The sequence below is a fragment of the Podarcis melisellensis genome (assembly GCF_964234715.1).
Source record: "Podarcis melisellensis genome assembly, chromosome: 1".
Taxonomy (NCBI): domain Eukaryota; kingdom Metazoa; phylum Chordata; class Lepidosauria; order Squamata; family Lacertidae; genus Podarcis; species Podarcis melisellensis.
This window is the reverse complement of record NC_138528.1, coordinates 43,316,806-43,331,836: the sequence shown is the minus strand read 5'-3', so window position 1 is coordinate 43,331,836 and position 15,031 is coordinate 43,316,806. Positions and strand designations below refer to the sequence as shown.

General features: G+C 41.9%; 1 protein-coding gene across 5 annotated transcripts in view; it reads right to left on the bottom strand.

Annotated features, from left to right (window-relative positions):
• The window catches only part of MAPKBP1 (mitogen-activated protein kinase binding protein 1), a 122,536-nt gene that overhangs the window by 33,878 nt on the left and 73,627 nt on the right, over nucleotides 1-15,031 (bottom strand). For 4 of the 5 annotated variants that reach the window (XM_081931585.1, XM_081931588.1, XM_081931587.1 and 1 more), the window contains exons 5-11: nucleotides 14,153-14,210; nucleotides 10,668-10,838; nucleotides 8,241-8,378; nucleotides 7,327-7,509; nucleotides 5,898-5,915; nucleotides 5,310-5,470; nucleotides 1,583-1,772 (exon numbers count right to left, since the gene is read on the bottom strand). In XM_081931585.1, coding sequence (XP_081787711.1) covers nucleotides 1,583-1,772; nucleotides 5,310-5,470; nucleotides 5,898-5,915; nucleotides 7,327-7,509; nucleotides 8,241-8,378; nucleotides 10,668-10,838; nucleotides 14,153-14,210 — 919 coding nt within the window. The remainder of the gene's footprint in view (nucleotides 1-1,582; nucleotides 1,773-5,309; nucleotides 5,471-5,897; nucleotides 5,916-7,326; nucleotides 7,510-8,240; nucleotides 8,379-10,667; nucleotides 10,839-14,152; nucleotides 14,211-15,031) is intronic. The other variant, XM_081931586.1, reaches the window with a different exon arrangement.

The following is a 15,031-nucleotide window of genomic DNA, read 5'->3' as shown; positions in this document are numbered from 1 at the left end:
TGCTAAACAGATGTGTTGGAGAGGTGATTTTGATAGGTACAGCCTTTTAACACCCTGCAAACCAAGCCACTTCTGCCAAAATTCCTTGTTCTACATAATTATTAAAGAGCATGAGGCCTGCCCTGTCCACATTTGAAAGTAGTCTTCCTAGGTAAATTAAACCTTCATTTCCATTTATATAAAATAACCTGGCCAGAACATGATGGCAATTTGTCCTTTAAATAGGAGCCCTGCTGTTACATGATAACACCCCAAATGCTCATTACCAATGCAAGTAGAAAGGAGCAAATATCTTTAAACACTCTTGCACACACCACCAGGGAGCAGCACTCTGCTATTGCTATGAGCCTTTGACACTCTGGCATAACTGAAACCAGTACTGTACTGAGAAAAGGAGATAATCAGAAATGCCTACTTAGTTCCCTTTGTTCCTTTTCCGACTAAACCCCTAAGAGAAAGTTTCTGGACACACAAAGCAGTGGCCCTGTTGGGATAGGTGTTCAGTACACATCTACACAATGGAGTTTTTGAGTTAAAGGCTGATTTCAGAAGATGGTGACAGAAAAAGAAAGCACTGATCGGAGAGATCTGCAACATAACCTTTCCCAAAATTAGAAGCAAGGAAGCTCTCGAGTTGCAGGCTGTGGTCATAGCACATTTTCTTCCTGCACCCTTATGTATAGAGAATGGAAGAGCAAAAGAAACCACACAGTCTTTGTAACTACATGGGCTGTTCTTAGAGGCCAAAGACCAGGGCAGGGGTAGCTGGATGAGACCACTGGCCATGCTGGCTGGAGCTCGATGCAAGCCTTACTTTATCTACAGCTGGAGGGCACCATGCTGGCCATCCCTGCATCAGGGAAACATCAGGTTCATATCTTTCCAAGCACACCTTCACTTTAAGGTGGAATATTTTAAATCAATAGAAAATGCCTCAGCCTGGGCCCTCTCCTCAATGTGTGCATTAAATTTTCAGTTGCATGAGTAGGAAGGGTAATTCTCCTCCTCCTCCTCCTCCTCTTCTACTTCTTCTTCCTCCTCCCCCTGTACAATTAGTCTCCATCCCTATGGATTCAGGCAGTTCATTCCTGCAGTTGCAAAATACAGTTGTACCTTGGAAGTTGAACAGAATCTGTTCTGAAAGTCCGTTCGACTTCCAAAACGTTCGGAAACCAAAGCACAGATTCTGATTGGCTGCAGGAAGTTCCTGCAGCCAATTGGAAGCCGCATCAGATGTTCGGCTTCCAAAAATAGTTCGCAAACCAGAACAGTCACTTCTGGGTTTGCAGCATTTGGGAACCAAAATGTTTGAGAACTAAACTGTTCAAAAACCAAGGTATGACTGTATTGCTTCTACCTACTGCCTGAACCCAAGCAAGCAGGAAAAACCCATTAACAAAAGCGGAGGGAAGATTGTTTCGGGATTCTTGCCACAATGAGAATTACCATCTTAATTTTAATCTCACTTCAGTTTTGCAACCAGCCAACAAGGAGAGAGAGAAACCCTCTTATTGCCACTGCACAAACAACTGCTCCCCTCATCTCCCCCCACCGCATGGCAACCATCTTAATCCTTGGTTACCTCAACGTTCCAAACACAAGAGGAGTGGTACAATGCCGAATAAACCTTGCCCACTTTCTTGGGATCCTTGACATCCCACACATACAGGCTGTGATCGTTGTAAACACAGGAGAGCCATTGGTTATTGGGGTCAAAAGTCAAGGCAATGGTGTCTGGATACTTGGCATCGGTCACATTAGAGAAGAGCCGGCTGTGAAGAAAGAGAGGACAATGGTGAATTGTTGGAAGAACAGGGAGGGTGGAAAGAGAAGTCACAAAGTATAACAAAGCTTGGGGAAGATGGTTGCTTGTTTTGGTGGCTACCACCCTCTATTTTGGCCTTTCCCAACCTGGTGTGCTCCATGGGTTTTGGGATTACAAGTCCCATCAGCCCCAGCCAGCATAGCCAGGACGGATCCAGGTGGGGAAAGGCTGACCTAGTTAATTCTACATTCATATAGTTACACTTTATGATATAATTACCTTGCCCATTTATAGAATTCTTTCCAGTATTCCGAAATGCTTCACGCACAATTATCTTGTTTTAAATGTTATTAAGACCCCTGTAACCCAGGTCAGGATTGTAATCATATTTCAAATGGAGTGGGCAACTGAGAGAGATTGTCTGGTCTAAGGGTAGATATTGCACTTGTGGCAGAGCGGATTCAGTAAGCCTGCAACTTACATGGGGGTTATGTTCCAGGGACTGTGCCTAAAGCCAAAATCACACGTAATCAAAACCCATTAGGGGAGACAAAAAAACATGAGCCACAAGGAAGGAACCCAGTCAAAGGAAAAGTTGATGCACAGTGCCTGCTTCTTGTGCCTCCAAACCAGAAGAAGGCAAGCAGCAATTCACAAGCAAAAAACAAACAAAAAAAAACGGTTCTGTGAGGCCCTCTCATGAAAACAGCTCTACCCCTCCAGGTGCAGAAATGCATCTTGGATTTGAGTGTTACATATGCTTACAGTATACATAGGCATTCTCACTCTCCTAATGCTATGGATTGTCTTCCATCTCAAACTGCACAGGCTGATGGGAAAACTTTATCTTAAAAATATTCCTTTAACTTGAAAAATAAAAAAAACTTTTCAGAGGTTTTCCATTGTAGAAAATGAAGCAGTGTGAAGGGGGCACCCCCTCCCGTTTTTGTTTGTTTGCTTGTATATGTGTGTGTGTACACATGTACATGTGCACACAAGTGAGCAAGAAACAGAGTGCTTACAAATAAATCTAGGGAAGGTATTAGGGTACGAAAATGTTTACTAGCCCACACATACCTACATCAGTCCTTGTTTCTAGACTGTCAGGCTAGAATTCAATTTCGGCATTTACCCAGCCCGAAAAGTCTCCTACATCAGTCATTTGTGACACATCAAACACCCTTTAAAAAAACCCAGAACCTTCTCTTTCTAAGTCACAGAAACCTCTCCAGCTAATCATCTGGAATCTGCCACCACCATTCTTACTCCATGGACATGGCTGCTTACAAGGTGTCCACATTTGAATATATTCTCCTATGACTCTTGCCTCTTCCCTTTTTCTCCTCCCTCTACCAACACTCCATTAGCAACATTTAGTTTGTAAGTTCCTCAGGGCAGGGACTTGGCTTAAGTTACCCTGTAAAAAGTGTCACCTTATGGTGATGCCCCTATATGCAAGCAGGTTGAGTGGAAAAACAGGAAAAATAGCAGACCACGAAAACTGAGGGGTAGAAACCTTCAAGCTCTAAATAAGTTACCAATCTACACTGATTGCTTGGTTGTATGGTCCCTATCTCAGAATCTCATCAGATTTTGAAGAAACTGCTGCATGTACATTTTCCTAGGGGGTGGGGATAGAGCAGCAACAGACCCTTATAGTAGCATTCACACATCTAGAACAGCAACTGAAATGCAAAGAATATCAAATAAATAATATGTTGGTTTAAAAATAAATAAATAAACGGCACTAGGGCAACTGAAAGGGTCAGATTTTGAGAACTAGCAGACCAAAGAATGTAACAGAGATTGTACTGAAAGCCAAGTAATTAATGAAGCGTGGGCTGTCAGAAGGGCTCAAGACAAGCATCCCACAAAGAACCTATTGCATGAAATGGTTTTAATGATGTCTGTGGCTTTCAGCTTCCTTTCAAATGAAAAAAAAATATGCATGCAGCTATGTTTGTGATCAGCTCTCAAGCTCCATACTTTTAGGAGCCACGTAATTTTGGCTGCTCAGAAAGAAATTATAGGCATGGGACTGGCAGAAATTGCTTCTGGAGGAAAAAAGAGCCACCACAGTGTATCGCTGGCCAAATGCTCCAACAACACGAGGCTTTCAGAAACAGAAAAAACAGACTCCGCGTCTGATGCCCAGCTTCCCATTTCAAATCATTGCAGTTTTAGGATGCAGCTCTCATTAGCTGCTCAAGGCTGCATTCTGAGCAGAAGTTTGGCTCAGCAAGGCAAAACTGCAATCCAAACACGTGAACTATTATTGTGGCCAAGAGATGGGAGTGTGCACAGTCATGGCTTTCTCGGCTGCAGCTGGACAGGGCGTATCACTTTTTAATCTGCAGAGTAGTTGGTCTTTTCAGACCCAAGAGCCAGTGCGTTGAAAAGGCACTTGCCTTGCGCATTTGTATTTTTTTCTGTCTTTCTGGTCTATTCTAGAGAACCAGTTATTGAGCACTCAACCTGATTTGCTTGCCCAGAGCTTACACAGATGTTAGATCGTATCTGGTCTTCATTGAGAATTTGTTCTCATTCGTTTTACTACAAATCAACAGTCATCCTGAATTCATCCCAATTTCCTTGTGGGATGTTTACACATTCCCCTGTTAATAATTCATTCATCCTACACTTTTCAATGCATTTCACTATTAGTCCCCTAACTGCAAAAAGTCAGGGTTTTTTTTAGTTTGGATTTGTTGTGCTAGGGCGGCAGAACACTTTAATTCACTTGAATTGTGCAAACCCAGATTTCCTGGTATGTGCTTGAATCTCTTCTGCAAAATGCAGACAATCAGGGGACCCTCCGGCTAACAGGGCAGCAACATGCTAATGGTCTAGCAATTCCAGCTAGCAAGATATTAAAAGATGCTGCACACAGGCATGGAGAGGCTGAACAAGGAATGCTTCTTTGCATCGAGTTTGTTTTCTAGAGAAATGCATATTTAATTAAAATACTTGGAAGGGCAACAAAAGAATGCTTTGTTGTGTGTGCATACCAATGCATAGCTCCAAATATCCAATGATAAAGAGTCCAAGACAAGCGCATTCTGCCTACTTAAACTCCCCAAAGCCTACTAGGACGATGGCAGATTGAGACTGGGGAGGAGGAAGGGAGAGAATACTACAAAACAAGATTTGGGTGTAAAGGCACAGAAGGAACTGCTTTAGAAGGAAGATGGGAGAAGTCAAATTTGTAGGTCACAGGAAACATGTACAGCTTCTTAGTCATATTAATGCACAAAACTACCTTGTACCTGGTCAGACTATTTGCCTGCCTATCCCAGGACTATGAATGCACTTGAGCAGCACCTTTCTAAAGCAGGGAACTCTGCAGATGCCACATATCAAACCTGGATCCTTCTGCATGTAATGCATGTGTCCTACTGCTGAGCTATGGGCCCACCTTCACTTTCATTACAAACTGAAAAGCTGAAACACCAAGCTGGCGCTCTTGCCATGACTTTGAGACATCGTACAAGATCACAGATTTTGTTATGTCAAAAGAGGCTCATGGGCCTCTCCCTTTTCCTACCTGGCTTCCGTGACGCTGGCAATATCCGTCCCCAGGAAGTGCGGCTTGGGGAGCGTAGTCACAAAGTGAAGGTTCAAAGGGTTAAAAATCCGCACCGTGCCATCCGCACAGCCACAGAAGATGTAATCATGGTTCACAGAGATGCAGTTTGCCACAGTGGTCTGAGGACACAAGACACCCACATGAGCAGCACATTCCTTAAAAAAGCACCACATTAAAAGCATGACAAGGTAGAAGGAAATCAGGGTGGTGGGGACAAAGAGGGAAGAAATTGAAGAAAGTGAGTAATATGAGATGAAGCCACAAAATGAAAAGAAAGGTTCTTGAAAGCGAATATCCTTTCCTAGCAGTTCCTTTCCCTCCTGCAAGTCACACAACAATTATTTATGCACCATACTGGGGCAATATTCCCCTGCATCAGGAGAGGAAACGAACCCTGCCAAAACACACTTTCTGTCTTAGACTTTGTCCTATCCCACTAAATATTCCCCCCGCTATTATGATTTGCACCATCGCAAAATATGACAACAAATGGGAGGCATGGTGTGGAAGTGGGGTGCTGGAGGCAACGATGCCATTCTGACTTACTGTGAAGCTGTCTGTGTTCTAAGTAAAAGAGAAAAGGTGATTTCAGTGCAGAAAGGAAGGAAAGGAGGAGAGAGAAAGAGAGACATTCAACTTGGAGAGTGAGGCTCCTGTTTAAAAAAAGTAATCACACACACATGCAAACCTTTGTGTTTTACCAAATTACAATGGAGAGCAAGTTTTCAGTGCGGTTCAGCGACAACGCTACACTAGGTGTCTATTCATCACAGATCTAGTTATTACCTCTTTGTAGGCAGAAAAGGCATCTTGCACAATTACAACCATACAATTCTATGATTCTGTTATTCTAATTCAGTTTGTAATGCAGATAAGTCACAACTAATAGGGCTTCTGCAAATCAGCATTTATCAGATTCAGCTACCCATCTGAACTGTAGCACTAATGTGAGGCTGCATGGAATAAATATTCTAAAATCACTTTTACTTAAAGTCCTTAAATGTGTAGCTTTTGCTAGAGAAGGAAATGCAGTAATGAGCTGCTAAAAATGCTGTTCAAGACAATTCTCATGCAATATTCACAGAGTCTCCCCAGACGGCACAGTTGGGGTCTTATTTTAGGACACCACCATGCCTGGGTGACAGAGGCTTTTGTGTGGCTCTCTGCAGAAAACAATTGTCCAAATGCTAAATATATAGATATATCCAAACACTTCATGAATATATCTCAGTCCCAAACTACAGACGACTTTCAAAATGGAGCGATAAAAAGTGCACTTTACTGGGAGGTGTAAATGAACCCTCTGACAACAAACTTGAAATCCTGGTGGTGCCCTATTTGTTTGTAGCATAGAAGGTAGAGGTACAATAAATCCCTAAAAACTGTAGAAGGGCCAAAGGGCAGGTGCATGGAGAAGAGACACTGAACCCTCCCCTAAGTACTTGCTTTCCCCCAAGTGTGTTTTTTTCTCCCAGCTAGGCTCACTCCTATCTGAGCCCAGGTAGGAGAAATCTGGGAAAGGTGGGCTGCAGTAGTATGGGAGGCAAGGAGATAGGGAGTTTCCGCACCCATGCCCACATACCCCTTTCAGCTGCACCTATCCCCTTTCCATGCAAATAGGGCAAGTGTCATTTTGGACCCCATTGGTCATTTGCAGGGTTTGTTTGTTTGTTTTACATACTACTACTACTAATAATAATAATTTTATTATTTGTATCCCGTCCATCTGGCTGGGTTTCTCCAGCCATTCTGGGTGGCTATAACATATCTAGAAACATAATAAAAACATCCTTTCTTCCATATATAAGGCTCCCAGGCAGACTCCTTCCAGGCCTAACCTAGACCTGGTTAACTTCATCAAGGTTGCTGCATAGCATGCCTTCAGACCAAGCATGCCCCAGTTCCCAGGACAACAGCTTGTGGGCTTAGTGCATTCCCATCATCATCAACCAAGAGTTCCAGGTTCTGAACTTACTCTCAGCTCCACCCACTTGTCCAGCAGCCTCTTCTCGTTGAATTCACACAGGAGACCTGAGGAAGTGATACAGAAAGTGCTGTCTGCTTTTTTGCCCCTGCCGCATGCCACATCTGTGAAGAAGTTGTTCCTTAGTTCCCCAAGCAAACCGGAACGTCCGAGCAAGGGAACTGTAGCATTCACCTGGTACAAAAGAGAAAAATATGTTAGAAGATTGCTGTACGTTGGTGAGCATAAATGCTTCGAACAGGGCATGTGCTACAAAACAATCCACCAGTTGTATTATTGGGATATATTCTAAAATCATGTTTTGCTAGAAGACAGGACAATGATAACACACTTTCTGATAGCAGCCTATGTGGCAATCAGTTCCAAGTCAGGAGGAAATCAACACCCCAACATTACAAGACTGAATTTTGAGAATATGGGACGCTGTCCAAATGATAAAACTAACAAAAACATAGTAAGAGTGAGAGAAGGAAGGCAGATTGACTATCAATTTATAGAGAAGAGGGTCCCACTGGTTATGAACTGGTGTAATAAAATGTGGGAAAATGTTGAACAACATGTTTTATTGAGAAAATTGAAAGTATGAAGATAGCCTCTGTTTTTAAAATGAACATATTTACAAAATAGCTGAACGCTGCTTTTGTAAATCTACTATGTTGCTTCTCATAAAAAAGAAATAATTAAAAATGTTCTGAAGAGAACTTCTCAGATGTACTCAGTGAATATTATAGCCAATATCATCAATAAAATGAACAGATTATCTGTATTTCCAAAATTGTTTAGGGCATGGCAAGCCATCAGCCAAGAAAAGCAAAACCTTCTGTAGAAAATGCATCCTCTCTCCCTGTCTCAACAGTTCCTTCCCATTATCCCCATATATGCAGTTTCTCATTTGTGCCTCTCACCTTTGAGGTTTTGCTGTCATCCAGGTACCAAAATTTGATGTGCCGGTTTCCAGCTGTGACAAAGTAGCTGCAATCCTCAGAGAATGACACTGCTGTCACTTTGCTTGAGACCTTATTGGCTGCTACAACAATGTTTTTCTGGAAAGAAAATGTTCAAGCAAATCAAATCTCTTGCTGACCAAAGAGGATCCACTTGCAAATGTAAGTCATGAGTGACAAATCACAGATTTGTACTTCACTTGCAGAAATGGGGTGCGAAGACAGAAGGGCAGAAACAACCATCTTCCCTTTCCCCTTTCATGTGCTCAGTGTACTGCCAGCAAAGAGCCCACAAGCAACTAGGGACCTCCTTTTTGTTGCAGAGTTCCCCTTTGGACACATAGGGCTGCATCTGACTGAATTATAATCAAAAGTAAACCCACTGAAATCAACAGAGACGACTAAGAAAAATCCATTGATTTCAGTGGTTCTACACATGAGTATGACTTAGTTGGCTACATCCCTAATATGCACATTTATGTGTCTATAAGGTATGCAGGCAGGCATGCCCTTCCACCCCCACCTCATCCCTAAGCATAAAATGACACATTTAAACAGCAAGAGTTCTGTAGCCTGAATCATCAGTACATACTCATCCCTACCTTGGGATACCATACATTTAGACTAAGGGACACCACCATTCTAAGATACTGCTGCACATGGCTACATTTAAAAATACCCAGGTGTGTATTTTAACACAAATATAACAAATAGTATCTTCCAGACACACACGATAGAAAATGTCCAGGTCGCTGCAACATCTAGTAACTGACAAAGCCTCTATGGTTCTATGATTCTAAGACATAAAATTTATAGCATCTTTGGTTGGCTCCAAGCCTTGCTTATAACACTGCTACTTCAGCTTTCACATAATAAAACTGTAGTAATATGTGTTTTAAGCTCAGTATGTACTCTATCTGGGCACACTTTCCTTCATACCATGATAAACGTAGATAGAAGGATTTTACAGAAACCAATTTCAAGATGATAAAGCTGACAGCATTCTCAATCTCCCCTTTTCTGGAAGGGGAAGAAATGTGCGCATTAGACTCCCACTTGATTTGATATCTTCATTGAGCATCTGCAGGTAACTAAGTTACCAAGGGAAGGGTTTTGCCTAGTTCATCACCACACACAAACATAAACTCTCACTAGCCCAGGCAAAAAAAAATCTGATTAGGACCTTAAATAGATATAACCAGGAGATGTATTCACATGCCTGGTTATCAAAATTCATGGCGGGGGGCGGGATTTGCTTATGACTAAATCTGACCTATCAGAATAAAATGTTTTGAAACAAGTGGATTAACGTGGATAGGTAAGACATAGTGAAACATCTTACATGGCAAAATAGCCCAAAGTCAAATCCTTGAACATGGCTAACATAACATGCTGAACAGCAGGCTATACACATAAAAACTAAATAAGCAGGTTATTGCCCCTCGCCTCTCAAACAGTCTAGTTTGTATTAGCTTGGCACAAAAAAGGCATTCTCGTCTTCCTTGTGTTAAACATCTTATGCATGAATTCCCACATGTAAACAAGAAAGCTGAATACATATCAACTTTTGCAGGAAATAAAGTACACTCTTGTTTAAACAAAAAATGCCAGTTTATTTGTTCATCCGATCAAAGGATTCTCTCTCCCTGGAGAAGCAACTTTTGCTATCAGCAATAACAATTGTAAAAAAGCGTTTCTGGATATCACAGGGAGCAAAAAAAAAATTAAAGACCTTGGGAGGACACACACACCACTTTGCTACCAAAGAACCCAGAATGAGTATCACCTTTTGAAAAATAAAATAGGTATCTGACAAAGATATTAATGCACTGGTTCTTGTTTGCCGGTGTGTGTGTGTGTGTGTGTGTGTGTGTGTGTGTGTGTGTGTGTACAAAATTCAATAAAACTATTTGCAAACAAAGGAAATAAAATAGTTATCTAAAACATAGTAAACATGCTCTTTCATCGTATGAAAGAAGTACCCAGGCTCAATGATAAAGCATCTGCTTTGTGTGAAGACAGTCCTAAATTCAATCCTTGATATTCCCAAATAGAGCTGAGAATGTCCCAGTCTGAAACCCTGGGGAGCTGCAGCTAGTCAGATGGAACTATTCTGTGACTTGGTATAAGCCAGATCACTGGTCCATCTATGTTCCAGTTTTAAGTATGGATAGGAAGAATTGCCTGCTGTGATATTCCATTGTGTACACATTAGATAAAAAGGAGAGGAAGTAGTGAAGATAGGTGGGCCATTTTCTTTCCAATGAGGCTGCTACGAGATTTTAGTATGCTTATTCCAAAAGTTAATTTAAACCCCACCACCACCACTACCCACAGATTCCACTTCTGCTAATGTGAATACTAAAAAGAATCTTCTTATAGTTTTACCTTCCATGACCATACATTGACTATCATGTCATGTTGGTAACCCACAGACACAATGTACTTGGAACTCGGGGAGAACGCCACACACGCCACACCATATTTATGTTCATGAAGTTCGGCCACCTGGGTCCGTTCAGCAACATCCCATACTCGAACAGCAGGCATGTGCCCACTCTGGAAACGAGAAACAACAATGGCAATGAACAGAGGCACTTAATACAAACCTTAAAGCCAGTGGCAATGCATCCACCTACATATAAATTAAATACACTTTGCAGTGTGCATGACAAGTCAAATGTGCATTTCTGCAGAAATCGTCAGCTAAAAATATAATTTATTTATTTTACTCTATAAATGATGATTTGCAGCGCTAAAAACACCAGTTCTTATGAAGGAATACAGAGGGGATCCTTGAAATTACAGTGTGGTTAGCTTAACGTCTGTTCTGGGAAAACTAGTAGAAAGTATTATTAAGAGTATAATTCCCAAGCATATAGAAGAAGAGTCAGCATAGCTTCTGCAAGGTTAAATCCTGTAACACTAACCTTTTTGAGTTATTTGAGACTGTTAGCAAGAATATAGATAAGAAGATATAGAGACTTTTATTCTTTCACAACCCTTTAGGAGAGTGGACACTCCTGAAAACTCCCAAATGAGGGAGAAATTTATGCTAACTGCAGCAGTCTGTAAAGAAAACTAAGAAATAATATGAAGAACATAGTTAAATTAGCCCCATAAGTGACCATATTATTTTGGTTAAGAATGAATGATGAACAGGAATGGGCTTTGCTGTTGTTGTTTTTTAAAAGAACCCTTCTTTTGTTCCATTAACACCTTTCTCTAGTACTGCGACCAAAATGAAGCACTTTATTTTAAAGTGAAATATAGAGAAGTACAAGCCCGACAGGCAACTCCTACTCAACAGCTTCCTCGTGATTTCACAAAAGCCTGCAAAAAGGTGGCCTTCTAGGTGACATCACCATGGCAACCAAAGAGGAGCCTTTTTCTAGCCAGGGTTAACTGAGCCTCTTTATACTGTAATGTGCAGGTAAGGGGAAGTCTCAGGTGCAGAGAGCAGTTGAAGAATAAAATGCCTGTATCTTTATATATACATATATTAAAAAACCAAGCAAACATGTACCTGGCACAATGGCCTAGCTTCTCCATTAAATAACAACTTGCCTATCACATTTCAAGCTATCTTCACGCATACTGGCAACACGTCATTGCTCTGCCAAGAGAGCTGCACTGTTGGCCAGTTGCTACTGGGTCAGCTTCAAGGTTCTTGTGTTCTAAACAACTTGGGGCCCAAGTACCTTAAGGACAACCTGATATCTTATGCTCCATCTTGATCATTGAAATTCTTTGATGGGGCACTTACTGTGGTTCCCCATGACCCTGAGGTTCGGTCATAATTTACATGGGACCGATTCTTCAGTGTGGCAGGCCCTGGCCTGTGAAACTTCCTGCCAGCAGAGCTCTGGCACGAATTATCCCTGCCTTCTTTTAGACATCACCAAAAAACAGTGTAATTTAGACAGGCCTTTGAAATGTGAATTTCCCTTTAGCCACTAGTATTAATGGATGTTTTTATTGGTGTTTTGTTGATGATTTATTGTTGTAATTTTTGCATGGGGTAGACCACCTTCTTGCATTTTTAGGAAATTGTGGTTTATAAATATTTATATATAGTAAAATAAAGCTGAGATTTCCACACACACACACACACACACACACACACGTTCTTCCCACCAGATGTAGGAAATATCTCTCATGTCTCAGATTTTATTTTCACGTACAGGTGCAGACAGGCCAGACTACCACCAACAGAACAGTGCATTGGGGGGGGGAGGGCTGAGATTGTTCCATTTGACGAGCAGAAATGCTTGCTCTGACAGAACTTTTGTATTACTGAAGCACTGTTTTCCACCTGTAGTTATTATTACAAAGGAGGTTTCTAACATTATGAACATCAATGGAGAAAGTTGGTAGAGATGGTTCCTGCTCCGGAGAGGTTCAGTAGAAGAAGAGGGAGAAAGGACATTTCACTAATTGTTTCATTAATTATTACTCGTCTTTTTGCAGTGTGGGGAGGTAATCATCTCTTAAATTTGATATTTAAAGTCCAAGGCATCTGGGGTAATAAAAAAAAAGAAATGTTTGTGTGCAGGGCTCAATGGGAATCTGCCTCAGAAGACATCTCTGGCAGCCGTCCAACATGGACAAGAAGAGGACAGTCAACATTTTTGTGGGCTTCCAGCATTCATCAATTCAGGCTTCATTACACTTACAGTATGAGCATTGTGTATCTGGTCTGCATTAGAAACTGAATGCAGTCATCTTTGTCCTCCTTTTATGCATCTCTCAAAGGGAAAAACTTTCTGCCAGCAACTAAACCCAGCCAAAGCCACAGGCACCAGGATCTTTGTCACTATTCTCAAGGCTTCCTTCCAAATGTGCTTTCCTTTCCTCTCTTAAAAAAATTAAGTAAGACTGTTAACGTTGTTCTCTTTGTATCCTGAGGGGTGAAATCCAAGGAGGAAAGCAGCAACAGGGACCTTTGGTCGACTTCCTCTACTTTCTCCCTTGAACGAATAAGGGGTGGGGAGAGGCATGTTTAGGGCCCTCAGCTAACTCCCACCCTGCAAATCCAATCTGTGCTTTCATTTGTCCAAACATCTGATCCTCACTCCCTAGAAAATAGTTTTAAAAGCAAACCTACTGAGACCAGATAAGCAACTGAGCTCATGCGGGTTTCCTCTTTAAATGCTTTGGCCAAATCGTAACACGCTGGCAAATTAAGAGTTCCCTTATGGATCTTTTAATCAGATAATCATACATTCTCAATGTGAAACACCCCTCCTATTCCCCACTCTTGGGAGAGAGGAGGATACTTATCCCTTTTTTATCTTAACACATGGACATATTTTCCTAATAAGATAAGGAGCCGCCTTATACTGAGTCAAATTAACAGGACATCTGGGTCAAAATACGATTCTAGGGAACAGTAGATCTCCAGCATCCGAGAGGTCTTTTCCAGGGTTTCCATCTAAGATCCTATAATCTTATTCTGTAAGACAGAACCTCCTATAGGTGAAAAATATGATCTGCCACTAAACAATGGCTCTTCCCAGATCCCAGCCACACATTGTGGATGCTCACACAGCTCCTCCAACTCTAGAATCTTCCAGCATTTACTGGGAGAGAAGCAGTTTGCTCTCAAAATGCAAATCTTCCCTGTTCTGAAAGATTTAGAAAGCACCCATCCATACTAGCTATTCCCAACGCAACCCACACTCCCATCAGGCAACTCTTTAATGGAGCCAGGGCCCTCTTCTTCATTCTGGGAGGACAGGAAAATGCCTCACTCAAATCCAGCCTTTTTAGTCTGTTGGGATAGTTGTGAGAAGGAGGCATTTGTATCTCTGGACCATGAGGCCTATCAGCTTCCTATATGAGCATTCAGGCCGTCAGTTGCCATCACTTACCTCTCCAGTAACCAGGTATTTTCCATCAGGAGAAAAAGCAAGGGCTGTAATAGTTTTTCTGTGTAAAGAGAGGAGAGCTTATTGTGAAACAGTACTGACACTGGGTGAAGAGTTGATGAATTTTCAACTCCCACATAAACATGTAAGTGGGTTTGTGTGAATGAAAACATAGCCAAGACAATCTTTGCCAGGTGAGCTTAACAGTGTTAAGTAATTCCAAACGTTGCGCTCTGAATCAGTGAGATGCTGAAGAGATACGACATACTAGAACAAATTGTGGCTTTTAAAGCTTTTCATGCATTACGGTTTGGCTGCAGGTATGGGTGTGCAAAATAAACATGGAAGAATTCCTTATGCATCCATGTGAAGCCGATGGTCTCTCTCCCTCTCTCCTGGATACTTTGCCAACTAACTTTATTTGAGCCGTTAATCTGATAAGGAGCCATGCCCAGAGGAAAGAGGGGTTCTATCCAGAACAACAGCCTGGATAATTTCATAACACACTATGACAGAAACAGCAGCATAGCCTGGACACGTAAAAACATATTCTGTTAACGGGTTTTTTGGTGCTGTTCTTAACACCTATACCTTGAGGAACCTTGAACAATTTAAAACTATTGGCATCAGGTAAGAAGTCATTTAAACTTCTCTTTACTGTTTTGGGGGATAGGGAGTAGGTAGGTGTGGGGGACTCCCTGGTCCTGAATGGGGTAACTGTGCACCTGAAGGGCCAGGGGCACAGTCATTTTGGACTCACAACTGTTTGTGGAGGCACAGGTCAATTCTGTATCCAGGGGAGCTGTCTACCAGCTCCATCTGTTACGCCGGCCAAGACCCTACCTGCCTGCGCACTGTCTCACCAGAGTGGCACATGCGCTG